The 20,068-nt window shown below is 37.8% G+C and overlaps 1 protein-coding gene across 2 annotated transcripts in view; it reads right to left on the minus strand.

Annotated features, from left to right (window-relative positions):
• The window catches only part of DIAPH2 (diaphanous related formin 2), an 842,313-nt gene that overhangs the window by 210,676 nt on the left and 611,569 nt on the right, over positions 1-20,068 (minus strand). Inside the window, exon 24 of one of the 2 annotated variants that reach the window (XM_081043893.1) lies at positions 19,210-19,382. In XM_081043893.1, coding sequence (XP_080900019.1) covers positions 19,210-19,382 — 173 coding nt within the window. The remainder of the gene's footprint in view (positions 1-19,209; positions 19,383-20,068) is intronic. The other variant, XM_081043892.1, reaches the window with a different exon arrangement.

Genomic DNA, 20,068 nt, shown 5'->3' on the forward strand with positions numbered 1-20,068 from the left:
CCTGAGTCCCACAAAAGTGGAGCTAATTCTTAAATGCAATGCAATGCAATGCAATTCTTAAATGCAATTTCTTAGTTTGTAGGGTAAAGGTTGGGGAGGAGGGATGGGGTCAGAAAGGCCCTTAGGAAAATTGGTGTGGACTCCAAATTAAGCCACTCGACACCATTTTCTAGAGTAACAACTCTCTCATGGAGAGTTCTTTCTAAAAATTTAATAATGTTTAGGTTTTCCTCTGGGTCTTCTCTCTACTTGTTGGACATTGCTTTTTAAATTATAGGCTTCTCCATCTTCGTACGCCTTCTCCCCCCCAAAGAGACAAAGCTGGAAACGATAACAAGAGACGGGCTAACCAATATGCAGTGTAAGGATATTCCCAGTTTTCCATGCTCTAATTCTCCTAACATACTCATATCATAGCATTTGTTCTGTAACATTTGAAGGGGCAAGTGTAAACTTATAAGATTGCTTCCGATGTATTTGTTGAAACCATGAATCCCGTCTTTCAGATAACCACCTTGGGAAGCCATAAACTTATCTTGGTGAGGGCCATTGGTGATTGACACTGCTCTTTCAGAATTAACCTCTGAATCCAATGACTCAGTCTCATTGTTTTAGATGCACAGTATTTTTGAGCAGAGATTTAGTTGCCCAGTTTGCTCAGACATCTTATTCATCAACCTCGTCTCAGTATCACTTTTGGTCATTTTCAAAAATCAAATCCACTCTGAAATTGCAAAGATTTAGTATCCCTGAAAAGATCTAAAGCACATGCTACATAACCCTTAGGGAAAAACCAAAACAGCCATTTCCCAAACATTGAGGGCAATGTCATCATCTTTCAATTAAGATAACAAGGGGGATAAAATTCCTATGACGCTACATATGATTTGACTTTAAAAAATAGACACACCTAATATAATGCTGATTTCATGGTCAGTAGTCTTCCACGAAGAATCAAAAATCTTTTTCTAGGAAATCTGTGCACATTCTTATCTCTATGCTATCCGCTTGCTGCCCTTAATTATTTTCTATTTTACTAATTCCTAACTGACCTTGATCTTGTTTCTGAGGGAACGTACACATCAAAAAAAATAAATAAATAAATAACGAAGTGTTAGAAATCCCTCCGGACATATTGCCACTGATATAGAGACAGGGAAAGAAAGACGTGGCCAAGGAAGCAGAAAAGCTAAGACAAATGTAACCTTGTATCTAGTGACTTGTACCTTCACTGAGAACCAGGAAACATTCATTCATTCATTGAGTATCTCCCATGTATTGTCACATACTGCTTTATTTCCTGAGGGATCAACAATGAGCACTACGGACAAGGTTCTTATACTCCTGGCACTTAAGGGTCATCCAAGAAGCATCCAAGATGCTCACTCTCTTTTAGTCAATTTCCCAGACTCACCCGCCCGGAGAACTGTCTTACTGTCAGCTGAAATAATATTCTAGAGTCTGGAATCTAGATCCTGGTTTTTTGCTTTTTTTTGGTTTTTGTTTTGTAAATCATCATTAAGAATGAATGTCACATGGGAGGGAATCAAAATCTTAGCAAATAAAGAGAGATTTCTTTCTCTTGGATATAAGGCACCAAATCTTTTTCCAAAGTAAATTAAAATGGTTTTGCTCAATTTGCTTTTCACAAAGACATCTTGATTGCCAGTCAGAACTCTCTGTTCTTCTAAGTAGAAAGTCAGTGTTTGATGAATTGTCCTACCTTCCAGGATATTGACAGCAAGATGTTCTTACTGTAATTATGGGGTAGCACCTTTCCCTTTATTGATGCTGCCTGAACAATCAGAGTAATTTTCATCTGTAGAGAAATACACACACACACATACACACACACACACAACAACTAGTGGAAGGCAAACAACACAAATGGAAAAGGGAGCACTGATGAGGCATGGGGAAAAAAGGCAACACAGCCCCTAGAGGTCAGAGTGGTCCTCAAGTTAACCCCACACGTCCAAGCCAGATTGTTGGTAAGGGAAGTGTCATTTTTGTTAATCAGAAGAGAGAGAGCATACTGGTACACCTCCCCTTCCTCATTAAATTCCAGACCCCAAAGGCTGCTTCACTAACATCACTACAGGACGCACTCATCCTTTCTTATATATGATGTTAATATATCTGTTAAGTATTTAACAGATATAGGCACTCAGATACCCATACTGTTTCCTTTATGTACATTTGCTTCAGTCTTGGCTTAGTTTAACAGCCTCTGAAAGGGCAGGCTCTGTGTTGGTTGCGCTTGCTTCATGTGTGGTATTATATTCAGAGAAGCGCTCTTAAGTTTAAGCCCAATATAGCACCTAATCCAAAGGAGGCATACCATGTATTATTTCTTAATTAACGAAGACAGTGATGATTAATTTATTGTAAATACTAGCTTTGCATGTGATAACATTCTTATTTGAGTTTAATCTTTTGACAAGCTGGCCTTTTTAAAGAGCTGTGCTTAGTATATGGCGGAACAACTGTAAAGGCCCAGGATTTACCAGGAAGCTAATGAAGCAAAAGCGTCAGGACCTCTGCCTTGAATGGGAGGGGCGCCCGCCAAGTGTTTCTGTAAGATTTGCAAAAGAAAGACATGTTTGTATTCTTTGCCTTAAAAGGTTCTTCCCAAATTGTGTACATGCAGGACTCACAAATGTGAATCCTCCAAAGCATAAGGGATGCAGGCAAACCTGAAAAGAAGTCTGACGAAGAATGAGAGAAGCGCCAAAAGTTGGGAAATGCCAAGCTATAGACAAAAGATAGATAATTAGGCTCAGGGAAGATGGGATTAAGGGATGTAACTGTATCTATGGACCTGAACTGGATATTGATTTAAAGGAAAAGCTTATTAGACATCTTCCATATTTCCAGAAGGCAAAATAATAGGGCCTGCATTTGAATGCTAAGAAAAGAAACTCTGAGAATTCAAACAACTTTACAGTAAGAATGGCAAAGCAGTGGAACAAGTCAAGTTATGAAACTGCTTTCTCTAGAAACGTATTTGAAAGATTAGCTAATTAGCTGCTAAAGGGGTTGGGAAAACATGCCAGGAGCCTGAGTTATGAGATAAATCCACAGGGAATGCCTCAGTTTCTATTCTAGGATATTTTGGCTGTATGGGCGTAAGTGTCTGAGTCATTAGTTTATAAAACAGGACAAATAAAACGAATATGCAATTTCACGTCTCTCTTTGACACCATGAATCTGGAGTTGTTATAGCCAGAAAGAGTTGATCTGTGAAAATACCAGGAAACAATTTTATAAGGCAAATCACGTCAAAATTGGGTTTGGATGGGATAGAGGTCGGAACCAGAGATATTTTGCTTTAAGATCCCCTTTTCAAAACCAGAAATAATAAGGACATTGTTATATAGTGGTGATTGCATTCTGGGAAGCAAGCCATTCCATCTGTATATGAGCACTGCGGCTCCATTCCACAATGTAAAACCCATCTCACTTGTGATTATATCCTTGAACATGACCTAGATTTGGTCAAATATCACTACTTACTTACTTACTGATGGGAATATCCTTTTCTCATTATGCTAATGATCTACTGCCCTCTCCTTTACCTCCTTCCTCCCCGGGGTATGATACCATTATTTATAGAGGAGTTTTCTGGCTTCATCATGAATCTTCTGCTTAAGTTGCCTTATTTATTGGTACAGAGGGATTTTGCCATTAGGCTTGACATGTTGGTCAAATAACTTACTAGGGGATTTAGGGAGTTTACAGACACACTGGATTTTATATCCTGTACAAAACTTGCAATAATAAACGCCATGTTTTAGATTTTACTTCCTCCAGTGTAAACTTCTGCCTGTTTGACTCAGAGGTACTCAAGTACAATGAAGTCTCAAGGTTACTATCTGCATATTGTGAGTGCTTATACTTAAGTACTTACAAAGGTAAATTATGACACTGTGATATACCTAAGACATTTAATATGACTAGATTTTATCTTGTAAAATGTATGACTATTTCTCTTCTTTTAAAATGTAGCAACTCCCCACAAGAGAGAAAGGGAAACGTTTTTTATTCTCTTCAAAGAGTCTTTGTAGGTGGCAAGACTTACAGAAGATGGAAAGATTGGGTATATGTTGAAAGAACAGCTCTTCTCTGATTTCTATCATAAAGAGAAAAAAACTAGAGACATAAGCAGGGAATTAGCTGGCTATGGTTAAATAATGAAGATTTAAGGTGTCGTAGTCAGTCACAAGTGAGTGGTAAGCAAATCATGAAGTGATGCTGACAAATGAGCGGTTGGATGCTAGAACATACCAATAAAATGGAGGAAACACAGGGAACTTCCCACCCCTAATGAAAGTTCTCTACTCAAGAGTTAAACATGGAAAATAGAGTTCACTTTGGGATTTCACAACATAGAGTGATGGGGTGAATGTAGACAAGCTTAAGTACTTTAGTGAAATACTTGCTGATACAAAGTTGATGAAGAGTCAAGGGAGTCGTTAAAATAATGAAAGGTTTTTCAAAAAAACTAGCAGAGAGGGCAGGGTGAGAGGGTGGAGAGAGAGCCCGGCTAGAGGGCTGTGAAGCATTTAATACAAAGGCCATTTATTATTAGATTTCTAGCACAGAAGGAGCATGATTATCAGTTATCCATATAGTTACTGATCAATAAACATTTGTTGGCTACCTCTATGTGCCAGACACTCTGCTGTGTGATAAAAATGTAAAGACAAGTGACATGCACTTACTTCACAGCAACTCACAGTATAAAGAAGAAGACAGATATGCACACGAGCAATTATAATGAGTGAGTATTACCACATTGTGTCAACCACGTGATATGAGTGTACAAAACAGGAAGCAAGGAATTCTCCCTGGAGTTGGGGAGGAGGTACTAGGAAAGATGTAATGGAGAAAGTAGCCACGGAATGGAGTCTTCAAGGATGAAGATGATTTCACTGGTGGAAGGGAGGTTGTGAGCACGACAGCATTACAGGCAGAGGAAAGCACGGTGCTTGGAGGTATTAGAGTACCAAGGGTTTTCAAATGCTAGCTGAGACTTTACTGTCACCCATGGGAGGCCATTAATGGTTTCTGAGAAGGTAGGTGTCCCAGTGAGATCTATGTTGTAGAAAGAAATATCTGGCAGTGGTATAAAGAGAGTTTAGAGGGTGCTAAGACTGAAGTCAGATGACTGAAAAGATTACTGCAGTAGTCCAGGGGAGAGACAACAAATACCAAAACCAGGGCAACTCAAGTGAGGACATTTCAGGCAGAATCAACATAAAAGAACAGATACAAATGATGAGGGAGAAGATATCAAGTTGCACCATTAACCAAAACAGAGTATATGGGAGGGAGTTGGGAAAAGATGTAATGAGTTGCATTTTGAATACGCTGAGCTTGAGAGTTGTGTGAAATCTAGAGGCATCCAACAAGCCGTAAACGTGTGTCTAGAGTTGAAGAATAAAATCGCAACTCAGGAAAAGAGTAGAAACCATGAGAAGAGAGACGAATTGCCCGGGGAAACTTTTGTTGGACTGCGAGTAGGCCCTTGGAAGTGCTCATATTTAAGATTGAAGGATGGGGATCCAAAGAAATAGACTGAGGAGATATTTATACTGCAAATCAAAAAAAAAAAAAAATCCTGCCTCATTATGACACAGGACTGTTCTACTGATAAGGCTGTCTGTGTAGCGTACTTTAAGGTAGCGTGGGGGGCAATCGGGCCCATAAAGCATACATTGTGTCCCTAACATAATACAGGCACTATGTGTCTTTTGTGCCCGGGATGTGTAAGGGACCTCAGGACGACTAGCTGAGCATGACTTGGGTCTCACACACTAAGTCTGGGTTCAGCCCCCACAGTCATCCTGCCCAGCACACAAATTGAGTGCGGTACATCCGCCGCTGGGACAATATATGAAGAAATGAATGTCACCAGGAAAGGACAGGGGAAATCAACAGCCAAGCTGATACCACAACTCTTCCAATCAAACTCGAAATTCCCATATTCTCAGAAGCTCCCATACTCTCAAGGAAGGGCTGCATTGGAAAGTTTAAAGGCAAGAGACTGTATCTGCTTTCTACAAGTTCCCTATTAGAATTTTTCTTCTGCACCCTTGTTTGCATGCTCTATGTTAAGGGTCCCCAAGCTTATTTTGTCAAGGGCCAGACAGTAAATATCTTTCGCCCTGGGGGTCATATGGACTCTGTCTCAACGACTCAGCACTGCTATTTTCCTGTGAAAGCATCCACAGACAATACATAAATAAATAAGCATGGCCTTATGCCAATACAACTGTACAAAGGCAGAGGGCAGGCTGGATTTGGCCCCGGGGTCACAGATTGCTGATCCCTGATCTTTATCATGGGGGAGGCCATTACCAGAGGACGCCCATCTGAAAAACAAAGATCATGAAGCTGGATGATGAGAACAACTGACAGGGTAAGTTGCAGGATGTTCTTGACAGGAAAAAAAAAAATTCTCAGAGCCAGGAAGACTAGGCAGCCATGTACATAATGTTCTTCCACAGGGAGAATAATAGCTGCATTTCCCCCAAATATTTCCTCTCTCAGCTAGTCAGGCTGCAAGATGGTCTTGACAGTAAAATTCCTCTGCTGGATTAAAGCATCACCCCGGATTTAAAGGGCATGTATGTAGCACAGAACGAGTGACACATTAGTCCTTTTTTATTTTATTTTTTTATTGATGAACACGGGTGTTTGTTACAGCAATATATATTTTAAAGAGCTCATGGTGGCCCATGAGGGGATCGAAGCAGCTACCCTGGTGTTGTTAGCACCAAGCTCTACCCAACTGAGCTAACCGGTCAGTAACCCCCACACTAGTCTCGAATGAGTTTATCAGATTAACTGGATGACAGCTAGCAGAGAACAATGACCAGGGCGAAAGGAATCCAAGATGAACTAAATGTCTTTGTAAATTCCTTATAATTTTTCACATGTTTGGCAAAAAATATTTGGTAAAAATATGCTTTTACTCCACTAACATGCTTTGCTATACGTGCCATCTTTCGTCAGAGCTTCCTGTCTAGAAACTCATCTTGGAATATCAATGTCAAGCTTCCAAAATGAGGAATCTGCGCTATCTCGGGGAAGAAGCAGTCACTGAGGTTGGATTAGTATTTGTCTGAAGTATTGTTTTGCTTTGTTCTGTTTTCTCTTGACAAAGGACAGGTATTAAGTTCATTAACAAGGACAAGAACCATAGCTTTCGAAATAAAACTGATAAAAGGACAGACATTTTCTCATGAATTTTCTTTTTTAAGTTTTGAATTTCACCTGTGTCTAAAAGTAGTCAATGTGCCATGCTTCTAGGTAGAGATCTCTGTTTGCGTTTGCTCCATATTCCAGAATACAATGTTACAATTCTGCAACTTACACGATAAACACTTAGCAAGATTGTTTCTCTCAAGTGTGGTGGAATCAGTTTTTATTTTTCGTTAGAAAACACACCTTATGAACCAGATAGGGTTTGTATGAAAATCATCTAATTACAAGGAGTGAAATCTTCTAAACAGGAAAGCTCAGTGATTCCTACATTTAAGGTAAAAGCTATAACGCCAAAATCTAAATCTTAACTTAAAATAGTAATTGTACAAGGAACTTTATAACCAATGCTTAAACTTCTCAGCCACTATCATTCTATTTGACACGTTTTTTTCTTTCCGTACCACTTATAGTTTAACATGTAATATAATTTTTCTAATTAAGTTTATACCTTATTGTCTCACTTTCCCCATTACAAATTAAGCTCCACCAGGCCAAAGATTTTAGTGAACTAAACAGGGCCAGTGGATACAACAGTGTCTCTAATTTAGCAGGCACTCAATAAATATTTATTGAATGAATGAATGAATGAATGAATGAGAAAAAACAAGTAAGCAAGCAAACTGGAAAAGCAGAGGTGTCTTGTATAAGTATATTCCAGCTAAAGACAGAAAACAAACAGGGAAGGATAACTCGAAAATAAATGAATAATGTTTTCTATTTACATTTCTATTCACCAAGATTTAATATATGCATATATATATATATATATGTATATATTTAAATGAGCACAAGTATGCATTTTGCAAATATATCCCATTCGTTGGTATTTTGCCAATTTGGAACTTTTGACCATTCAAAAAATGCTGAGCAGAAATGTCCTTTTGTGTTGTCTATTTTACAGAAACCGTTAGTTGCCTGCCTGAATCCATCTAACATCAATCTTCTTACTTGCTGGCAAGTGCCCTAGATTGTTTGCTGCTCACTCTCTACACAGTTACATACTCAGGGAACTGGCCCTACCCCCGCCCCAGGGGTAAATCATAATTAGTCTAAGATTCTCCTTGATGGTGATTAGTTTAGAGATGGGCACGTGATCAATCCTAGACAATAGAATTTGAAGGAAATCTCTGCCCATCAGCTTCTGGAAAAGTTTTTCTCTTTAATAAAAAATGGTTCATGGGAAGCAACATCCTTTTCTTTGTTAGATATCATAATATTTGCATTTGATGCCTGGAACAACTGCAGTCATTTTTGCAACCGTGAACCAACATGCCAAGGATAGCAGACAAAAATATTTGGAAAATCTGAGGTCCTGGGTGTCATCACTAAGCTACTGAATTAACCGATCCTATAATTGCCTTACCTCTACACTGCGTGCGACGTATGAGAGTAAAACCATATTCTTAAGCTAATTTTAGTTATGCTTTCTGTTACTTGGCAGCTAAAAGCATCCTGATAGACTATGAAAAAGAGCAAATGTCAAAACATGCTAGTCTGTTTAAAAGCAAAGTTACAGCAATTATTTTCAGGTGCTTACAAAAACACTGGAGCAACAATACCTACATACACAAGCAGTTATAGTAATAGTTATAAATTAATTTAGCCTATGCATTAAAGCCTGAAATATGCATGAAAACATATTTTGCCTAAATAATGCTCAAATGTAATAAATGTATATTTCTAGGATATCATATGCTTCAGACTTTTAATGTAGTATGCAAGAAGCACATAATTATGATGTGTATTAAAGAGGCTTATCTTAAATTGATTTTTTTATTTATAAATCTTGTATTTTAAACTAAGGAACAAGTAAGTACTCGAGCAAGTACTTTCTGGTAGATGTCACCTGATGAAGGAGGACAGCTCGTAACACTAAAAATAGTTAACCTTCAAAACAAAGTTTTCAATTTAGTGCGGTCATCAACCCATATCTCCCATCTAGAGATTAAATTGGTCACTACATTTATACTTATTATCTTATCAACATTTTAGTTAATCATCTGTCTTGTTCTTCCTTATCACTGTTGCATTTATACATCGGTAATACACATGAAACATTAGGATTTTTACTCTTACACCAAAGACAAGCAAAAACAAATTACACACTATTACAAACTATACTGTCTAGAGTACAAGAAAGTTTGGTTCTTTTGTGCACTATAAATAAAATTTCAAAAAAATGAAAGAAAATGACTTCAGCTAAACCATCATATTGAGTAATCCATTAACTTGAACACAGAAGTTACAGGATCTTGGAGAATAGTGGATTGAGAACATCTTCCATTTCAAAATGCCAAGATTTTAAGAGATGAATGCTGTGTTCCCTGGCTTTTTAGGAATATTGCGCAATCTCTAATTTGCTCACAAGCCCCATCAAGAACATAAGGAAATTCTGATTATCAAGAGACCAAACACTTGCAGAAAATGAAATCAAAACGGATATATGAGCAAAATCAGGAACCGTGTGATCATCAGGATTATAATATGTTTCAGATCTAACAACAATGACAGAAAAGGTTTAAAAAACTGCATTCTGTGACTTTGAAATTTGGTTCAGGGAGAGAATGAGAGAAAACAAAAGGAAATATACAGAGCGTATCAACAAAATGTATACACATTTTAAGAAAGGAAAAAACTGTATTAAAATTGTAATAGTCAATATATATGGATAACAAAAGATTAATACGAGTCACGTTTGACTTCTACAGTTACAAGAGGTGCTCAAAGTGGTTACCGTCAGCGTAATTTTAATGCAGTTTTTTCCTTTCTTAAAATGTGTATACACTTTGTGGCACCCTGTGTGTGTGTGTGTGTGTGTGTGTGTGTGTGTGTGTGTGTGTTTTATGGAAACTCTGATTTTAAAATCATACTATTACTTTTGTTAAAGCTTCTTGTGATTAAATTATAAACCTTTATATAATTAACAATTTGCACTTGTAAACTGAAAAACAGCCAAATTGAGGTAAATAGTTCTTAAATCAAAATATACGGTAGACTGTAGCAGAATGCTTATGAAACATTAGTGTGAATAGGTCCAACTGGCAATCCACCAATTACCAATTTAAGGTGCCTTGCCACAGGCAAGTTTGATGAAGGTGTTGTGTAGAAAACAAAAAGAGAAAGCAACATTTCATTGGTTTATTTACAAGTGGCTTTTAATAGTCAATGATGTTTAGCATGGCACCGGAGACCAGGTATTCTGGAAAAGACACCATGAAATAAGCCAATCAACATTTAATCACAACTGAAGACATAACCAATGGCATTATACCCTAAATGCTGATGGGCATATCCATATAGGCATAAGCTACTAGGATTTTTACAAGGAAATATAAATTTTAGGGCTTAAATTTTCACAAGATTTGTATTATTATTTTAAAAAACTATATTCACAATCTGAATACCTATGTACACACACAGAGAAATGCCTGGAAGGATAAATGCCAAGGTATTAATATTAATTATCTCTGGGTAGTAGAATTTCAGCTGATTTTTTTTCCTATGGTTTCCAATTTTGCTACAATTTACACACGTGAATTAAAAATTTTACAAGCCATATGATCTAGGACATCTTTCAATGATATAGAAAATATTAGAAACTAAAACAATACCTTATAGTGATCAAGTTGCTAATTGAAATTATCATATTAATGTGACAGATGCATTATTAACTTATCCAGTACAAATTTTGCATACTAATTTGAATCATCTCACATTGGTTTGCCAAATGAAAATTAAAAAAAAAAAATCTTTAGCAGATAATTCTAAGCAGGGTTTCTTAATCGGCACTACTGACATTTTGGGCCAGGCATTTCTTTGTTTGGGGTGGGGGGAGCGGCTGTCCTGTACACTGTAGAATGTTTAGCACAATCCCTGGCTTCACCTCTAGATGCTAATAGCACCTCCTCCTTGGTTGTTGACAACCAAAAACGTCTCTAGCCTTTGCCAAATGTCCCTTGGGGGACAAAAGCTCCCCTGGGTTAGGACTAATGCCCTAAAGTAACAGGACACAAGTCAGTCTTTAAGCAACTGACTTTGACCTAGATAATCTGCATGGATTGGCCTATTGCTCAGGACACCTGTCAGTCATAAGAAGTAATTGAAGCGTGGTTACTGCTTATCCAGTCATATGATGGGTAGCCTTTTGATCATCATAATGACCTCAGTGCACCTTCCCTGGAAATGAAATTGCTGTTTCTCCACTTTGAAGTCAGCATGGAAAACTAGGAAACAATATATGTTTGTCACTAAACATAAACACCAAATAAGGTGGGGAAGAACTAAAAGCGAAGACCTTCTTTAAATGTGAAAGGCCACACAGTAGGAAAACAATGACTGGACCCACTTAACATGCCACCTCCTCTTTAAAGCCTTCCTCAAATCCCACAAAAAAAATGCCTCTCTCCTCTGTGCACACAAGCTATTTGTATATATGTATCGTATGTATATATGTATCGTATTTCATTACTCATATTTGCTCCTCGGAAGGCCTTTCCTACAAGAATGTAAGCTCTGGAGGGCCAACATTCTGATTTTTTTCATCCTTGGTTGTTGAATCCATTCATTGTTTTAATTTATTATTCATTCATATATGTCCTTAGTGATGAGCACTGCGCTCCAACCCAGAATAAGGTAATCATAGTGCTGATCACAGAGGATATGGAGGTGAACACATTACAGGGCGAAATGTGCTGGGATGGAGGTATGAAAGCACACGGAGGGGTGATCTATGCCAAAATGGCAGCGTCAGGGAGGGCTTCTTAGATAAAGTGACTTGAACAAGTTGGTCAAACAACTGGAGAGGCAGAGGGAGGAGGAGTGAGCATGGCAGGCAAAAGGAGCTCCGTGGCCATGGTTCCTGAGAGAGAGTCCAGCCTCCTACCAGCTAAGGCATCTTTTCTGGTAAAAGATTAGCAGATGGACACATGAGAATGAAGCAAAATGAAGAAAAACTCAGTAGGTTGGGAGGGTGGTGCCAGCAGCATTAGCCTCTGGGATCTTCCTGAGCCATTTGTTAACAGGTGAGCTTTGATAACAATCAGTAGCTTTGGCCAATCTCAAGGCCACTCACTGGAAGGGGTCAGCTTGTACACCTACTGCTGATCTCATAACTTTTCTACTTCGTGGGGTTTGGATAGAATTCAACAATAATTTATTTATGGGGAACACTTGTTTGAAAAGTTCTATGTGAGGTGTTGCTAGAACTAAAGATACTGCACTTCGTTTCCTGGTTCTAGTTCTTACTAGACTTTAATAAGAAAAGGAGGACTTGAATGGATTTTGTTAATTTTTTTCAGTGTTAACGATTACATTGCCTTAGATTTTTAAAGGGCAATATTCAGCTTGCCATAAATAATTCCGACAAATTTTAGAAATACTGTTAGAAGTATTTATATTTTACAATTTGATAATATTAATCTAAAATGTGTCAGATATTTTAAAACTATATATACCAGTAGGCACTTCTATCATGTTGGGGAATTGGGGTTTTCTTTAAACCATGTGTGCCATTATTACATATTCCTTTAGTTCCTTGTAATATTTAGCTTTTTTATACAAGGAACAATCGTATCAGAAAAACAAGACATCTACTTTTGGCCCAAAGTAAACAGTCAAACAGAATACAACAGTTGATAGGTGACATCATTTTCTAAAGAAGAATTCAATGACGTCTGTATAATATAGGAAGGTCTATTCTCTGGCACAGCTGTGGAATGAAGTATTCTGGTCAAATATTCTGCTTGATAGAGTTACCATATATTTTACATGGATTGCCTATTTTCAAAGAGTTGCACTAGATCAAAATAAACCTAAAGCTATGTAGCCTGGGTGGTCCCAACTGAGCTCAAAGGGAATTATCTCCGTGTGTGAGATTAAATAGAGGGAGTTGGTGGACCCTCGGGGCTCTATTTGCATGAAAGGAATTAAGCTGGTACTTTATTTATCCCTGTCTTCCATGAGAAGGAAGATACCTGCCTAGGTGCCTGAACAGAAGGGAGGAAGAAGGGCTATGGTGGGGTTTATGGTCTGAGGTCTCTAGGACTGGAAATTTTTTTTAAGCCTCTAAGGGGAAAGGGATCAGGAAAGAAGCAAAAGGAACTGTTTTTAGGAAGGGTCGTGTGAAACACGGCTATCTGTGCATTGAGCACAACACCACTACGGTACTGCAAGGATTGGTGGTAAAATTAGAGCAGTCGGAGTTTGCAACGTCTGCCCAGATGTAGGCATTTTCATTGAAGGCCAACCCGAAGCAACTTTGTCAGCAAAAGGTATTTAGCAAAAGGGAGCTGGAGCTGTAACAGGTCAGGAAGGGCAGGGCTTTGTTTTGTTTGTTCAGTGCTATATGCTCATTACCCTAGGAGAGCAGGCACTCAAATACTCATGGACAAATGTCAGGTGCTGAAGACAGACGGCATGGTTTTTGAGCCCACAGGAGGTGACTCGAGATGTACTTCTGGGAATGGAAACTTTGCAAGGAGCTAGAGTCCTGCCAGTGGGGGTAAAGAAGAGACAGTGTGCGATACTGGAATCACTGTTACTAAGGTGACCCCCATTGGAATTCACAGATGATGAAACCTGGAGACATTTAGCTTACAAATAAAACTATATTAGTCAAGAGACACATCAGGGTGTTCGCAGTTTCTCACGGGCATAGTATTCATAGTATTAATTACCATGTGATTGGCAAAGCGAAGACACGTCAACTTATGAGGCATTTAATAGAGATTTGGGATGATGGGACTCTAGTTAACAGTTTATATGACTGATTAAGACTTATTTGTTAAAGAATACATTTAGTTTCTTATGTAAGTCCACAATTTTTATAATGCTGCACTCAAGTTTCCTTTAAATGTCAAGTGCTTTGTGAATTGAAGGTTTAAAAATATGTCAAAATAACTTAAGTCTTTTTGGATCAGGAATTATATATGCAATCTTTTTATGCAAAAATTCACCCTCATTTCTTTAAAGGCAAATTGCCTTTAATGAATGAGTAAAATGTCCTGTGTATTGTCAATTTAGTCATTTGAGTCTAACTAAATGCAGATGCTCACTTTGGCTTTCCAATTATAGTTTCGATTTAGACATGATTGAGGCCTTATAAAGAGGAAAATGGCTTGAGGGAGATGAGAGCTTCTCAAAATTAAGCATCTCCATAAGCCAATATGCCTACACAAGGAACTCTCACACAAGTTTAGATTTTAAAGGAACAATTACTTAAGGGGGAAGGAAGCACATCCCTAACCGAGATTTAAGATAAGAGTGACCTCAATTGTCCTAACTCCCCATGCCCTAGGAGCTGTGGGAGCAATTAAGCAAATCAAGGCATCATGACAACATACATTTGCCTCTGAGCCTTCATTTAGTTTTGATACCGCGCTCCCTAAGTTTCTCTCTATTCTAAGATGCTCAAGTCCTCTTGGGTACGTGCTGTTGTCTTCTGCTGCTGCTTCTGCTCCCCATACTTGACCTTTCCCAGTCTGGGAGGAGGGTTCATGCTAAGTGATTACGGCTCAAGTCAGCCAACCTTAGATGGTCTGCCCTTTAATTGTCATAACTCCCCATGCCCTAGGAGCTATGGCTAGAACCAGAGTTCTTTTGATTTGGTAAACTACTTTAATTTTAAACAGCTTAGATTTTATCCTTAGGCCATAGGGAAGTCATTAAAGAATTTTAAGTCAGGACATTATCTTGTTAGGTTTTAGTTTTACTCTGACTATTATGTGGGGAATGTATCAGAAGTTAGAAACGGTAAAAGAAGTCGACACAGATACCAATCATAACATTATCATAATAGTCCAGCTGAGACACGCCAAGACTGAATGATGGTCTAAAACTCCGTAATTTATAGATATCACTTAGCCTCCCAACACTTAGCTATTTTAACACTCATCTAAGAGCTGTTCAAACATTGTTCAACAAAAGTCCCGATTTAAAAAACAAAATAAAATGTATCAAATGAACTTATTTTGTTCATTTATTAACACTTATTTTGTTGAGGAGAAATCTTCAAGCATGATTAGCAGTAATGGTAACACTTTCTTATGTCAGTGAATCTAATTCTATAAAGCCCTATTCCTATATTTCTAGTATATGATATATAGAATGAAGACTCTCTCATACAACAAGTATTTATTGAGTGCCTGGGTAAAATATTTCTCTTTAAAAAACAAAAACACACAGGAGCAGCAGGAAACTGACAGATTTAAAAAAGAAAAAAATATATTTTCTGTAATTTATTTGGAGCTATAAAAGTTACTGAAGTATAATACTTGCCTCGAACACTTTCCCAACAGCTGAAATTAATTTTTATGCCTAAGCAAGGTACTGCATGGTGGTGAAACATATAAGGTTCAGTGATTTTGAATATTCTATTCAAAACATCTCAAAAGGAAAAAGGCTGTGCAGTCAACTATTTGAACTGGTAGAATGACTGAAACATAAAGGAGAATAAGCAAAAAAGATGTTGAGACATTACATAAACATGGAATTTTATTTTCTTCAAAAGGTTCAATGGAAAATTAGGATTAATTAATCTTGCCTATAATATAAGCAGTTTTTTAAACTGATGATTTCAGAGAAGCTAACTAGAAAGAGCATTTTAATTCCGAACTTAGAAATGTTTCCAATTACATATATCTTCATGCCAATATACAGGACATTCATCTTGAATAACTTTAATATCCTCATTAGTGGAATTTATAAGACGAATGATATGAATAATTAATAGAGCACCATCTCATAAAGATTACCCAATTTTGCTTTCATTAATTTGAATGTGATTATTTTGAAACAGGTCTTAATCCGTACTATCAACCCCTTTTGTTTAATTCTATTTTCCCCATCCTTTAGAGGATATCTCTCTGAGGAAGATTTTTTGGTAAGTGCATTTTGTTTATGCTACACATGACAAATAGATCTCCCAAAAAGAAACTCTGATCTCATTTGGAAGTAATTTTTTGTAGCTCATGCATCAGATCTCTTATTTTCTTCTCAGCACTACTGGTATTTTATTGCTTCCATCTCTACAGTCCAATATGCTTTTAGCACTAAGAACCCCAAGGCCAAACATACAAAGCACTACGAAAATGGGAACTCCTGGCGCTTAAAATTTTTGTCTCTCTTTCAGGGTGGTTCCCTCCCCTGGGAGAACGAAATCACTTGAAGTTCACTATGAAACAGAAACATGGTGGGCACAAATGATTAACTCACGTTGGTGATGTTGATTTAGGAGTGTTCGGCTTATAGGTCAGGTGTAAAAACCCTTAAATCTGCTTGTCAAAGACTGCTTGTCAAAGTCCTATGGATTTTTCCAGACTCTGCTCAAATGTCACTTTCTCTATGAAGGGTTCTCTGGCCAGCTCAGGCAGGGTTAGGAAGTTCCCCCTGAGGATTATTGTAGTCCCCTGACATATTCCTATGGCAGCACTTATCAAATTATATTGCATTTACTTGTCAGTGTCCCTCCACTTATGGATAGAGAGAGACTATTATCTTCCGTTTATCACCAGACTAAAGCATTACCCAAATCAAGCTGGTTCTCAATAAATAATAATCGAATGGATGGACAGAGAACGGCTAACAACGCCCTCCACCTGCACAGCACAGGCTACAACGTCTTTTCACATAGTGCTGAGGAAGACATGGCAGGAATTATCGTTCATATTTCACAGATGAGGAAATCGATGCCCAGAGAGGTTACATGATCAACTCAAGGTCGAAACAGCTCATAAGTTGCAGCCCTAGTTTTCATGCCGGTCAGTGAATAATGATTTGTAGACAGAAGCGGCTGTAGTAGCGTTTTGTAAGACTGATGGCTGTGGCTGGCCAGGACACAATGTAGGAGCTGGTTACCTGTTTTGAAAGCTCCCAAACTCAATCTTACCCTGTTTCCCCGAAAATAAGACCTAGCCGGACAATCAGCTCTAATGCGTCTTTTGGAGCAAACATTAATATAAGACCCGGTATTGTATTAATTATACTATACCCGGTCTTATAGTAAAATAGGACCGGTCTTAATATTGTCAACTTATTTACAACGGGAACGATTTGTAACCAATTATCTCCCTGTACTCAAGCTACATACACAGTGAAGCCAGTAGACAAAAAAACAAAACAAAAACAAAAGATCCTATTATATATGTAATCCACATGACTCTATCTCTGAAATTCTGACCATGACTCAGAGACTACTACACACGAGTAAATTTCGAGATCGGTAGTACATTCCATTCCCTTCATCGTACTGAATGAGTGAGTCAATGAATGAATGAATGAATGAATAAAAGAAACAGTTAGAAAATAAATGACTTACCTACAATCACACGGCTTGTTACTGACAGCATGAGGACACAGAATCAGGTCTTAACAATGATATCCTTACATTTTTAAAAGAAATTAGGATGGAGAAGTACTGCTGAAGTATCATTCTTAGCAAGCCTTTTCAGCATCCGGCCAATATGACTAAACAGGCTGTGATGCAGAAATTATCCTTCATCAGATGCTGCAACATGGGAGAAGCACACTAAATTCTACTGTGTCTACTTCTTGGGGAGCTTACCTACTTCTTGGGGGCACAGGCAGTGTCAGGGTCTGATCCATGTTCAAACAAGGCACTTTTTAATAGAGGTTGACGATATTAATTATATTTATTTTTCCCCATTCACCCATAGACATTGATGTCACAAAAATTCACCTTTTCAGTTGTCAACTAAAGTGTCTTTTCTTGTCCCCATTCCTTTTCAACATCCTTTTTTTTTTCCTTTTTGAAAATGATCCTGGGTGTTCATATCATATTTATACCTTTTAAGTGTTGAGAATAGTTTGAGCACTCATTACCAGTAGAACACACTTTACTACTTGTTGGCCAGCTAACAAGTTAAATGTGTTCTATTAAGGGATAAAGATGAAAGACCAAAATAGGCTGATAGTCTCAGCCAAAAAAAAAAAAAAAAAGACAAATGATCATACCTGTGAAAGTTCCTGGCTTAGTTTCTATGACCAGAGCTGAGGTATGCTCTGGCTCCAGGTGTTAGGTCAGTAGATGAAAGCAAATGCTTTTCATAAGCATATTTGCAAGTTGTAACAAAATCAAATGATTTCATGGGCAACACCACCAGTTAAGAGAGGGAGCCTTACTTAGCAAACAACTGCTCTGGAGATAGAACCATCTCAAACCCCAATGAATTAGTGTGCTAATTGATCTTCCTGCTGAGGACAATGGCTAGAATTCCTTCTTTAAAGTATATGGACCTTTAACTGTTTGATATCAACTATCTTTCTTTACTATCATAATCACAGTTGGTGCTTACCTACTCTCACTGACGCAGAGAGGTATTTTCGTGGCATTTATACAATGAAGCTTTTGCTTCCCACTAGCATCATAACTGGCACCCTGACTGCCCCTCTCCGATTAAACGCTAATGCTTATTGTTATCCCAAAGAGTTACAGTTTGAAACAAGAGCCCACATTCTGAAAGAAACTTTAGGTATTCAATATTCAAGGTTATTTACAAAGTCTAATTTAGAATCAGTTTCTCATCTAGACTAGGAAAGAAACGTGTTCATAAATCACCGCATTTATGTATTAAGTGAAAGACTATTTTAGATATGTATTTTAAAGCTAGGTCAAATTATAATATTATGTGTTATAAAAATCAGGGCCATTTAAGCTACCAATTCATTCATTTTCTATAAACTTCCTTTAGAAAAATTCCCATGTATACCTAAACTTGAAGATAATTCATTTAGGTCCCCCATTGTATATTAAGCAAGCCAACAATTTTTATCCTTGTCACAGGTATAAAATATCTGTCAATTCCTGTTAAAGGGCTATAACATGAAATCAATACGGTCAATAATTACATAAAATGCCAAAAGAAGAAATTACGTAAAAACAAAAGCAACAGGCCTTGCAGTGCTTTCAGATGTATTACTCACCAGAAACAAAGTTCGGAAGTTGCTGAGATCACCAAAAAACTCTTCTATGCTCACGGTCTTAGAATCAAAAATGAAGTATTCTCCAAGATTCTCATAGAGCTTTACCATGTTGTTGTGCATGGTGAGCAGTTTCTCATACTGGTCTCTGGCACTCTTTGTAAAGCTGTAGCTTGCTGTTAAGGAACATGATTCAATAATATCTCAAGGGCAATCACCAGATGTTCAGATTGAACTTTACCACGATTTCGGTAAATACTTACGTATTAGTTTGCGAGAGTCGTCATGACAAAATACCATAGACTGGCTGGCTTAAACTACAGAAATTGATTTTGTCACAATTCCGGAGGCTACAAATCCAATACTGAGGCGTTGGCAAGTTGGGTTTCTTCTGTGGCCAGTCTCCTTGGCTTGTTGTAGATGGCTACCTTCTCCCTGTGCCCTCACATAATGGTCCCTCTGTGTTGTCTCTGTCCTAATCTCTTCTTATGAGGAAACCAGTCACATCGGATTGGGGCCCACCCTTAGAACCTCATTTGAATTTAATCACCCCTTTATAGGCCCTATCTCCAAATAGTTACATTCTGAGGTTCTGGAGGTGAGGGTTTCAACAGGAATTTGGTGCAGACACAATTTAGCCCATAACAAGTTGCTGTGGTCATTATATCGATTAGGGAGTTCTGAAAATCTACAAATTAGGCAGAAGTGTTTCATGTGGAACCATGCAGAACAGGTTTGCTAAAGGAAAACACATAAGTATAAATACCTGAAAACTGCCTCCTACCTTTTTATGAAGAAAGTAGGGTAGAAACAAACACCAACAGAAAAGTTAGAAAAAGGTATATACTCTCACTGTTAATAT

Source organism: Rhinolophus hipposideros (genome assembly GCF_964194185.1).
Source record: "Rhinolophus hipposideros genome assembly, chromosome: X".
In the NCBI taxonomy this organism is placed as follows: domain Eukaryota; kingdom Metazoa; phylum Chordata; class Mammalia; order Chiroptera; family Rhinolophidae; genus Rhinolophus; species Rhinolophus hipposideros.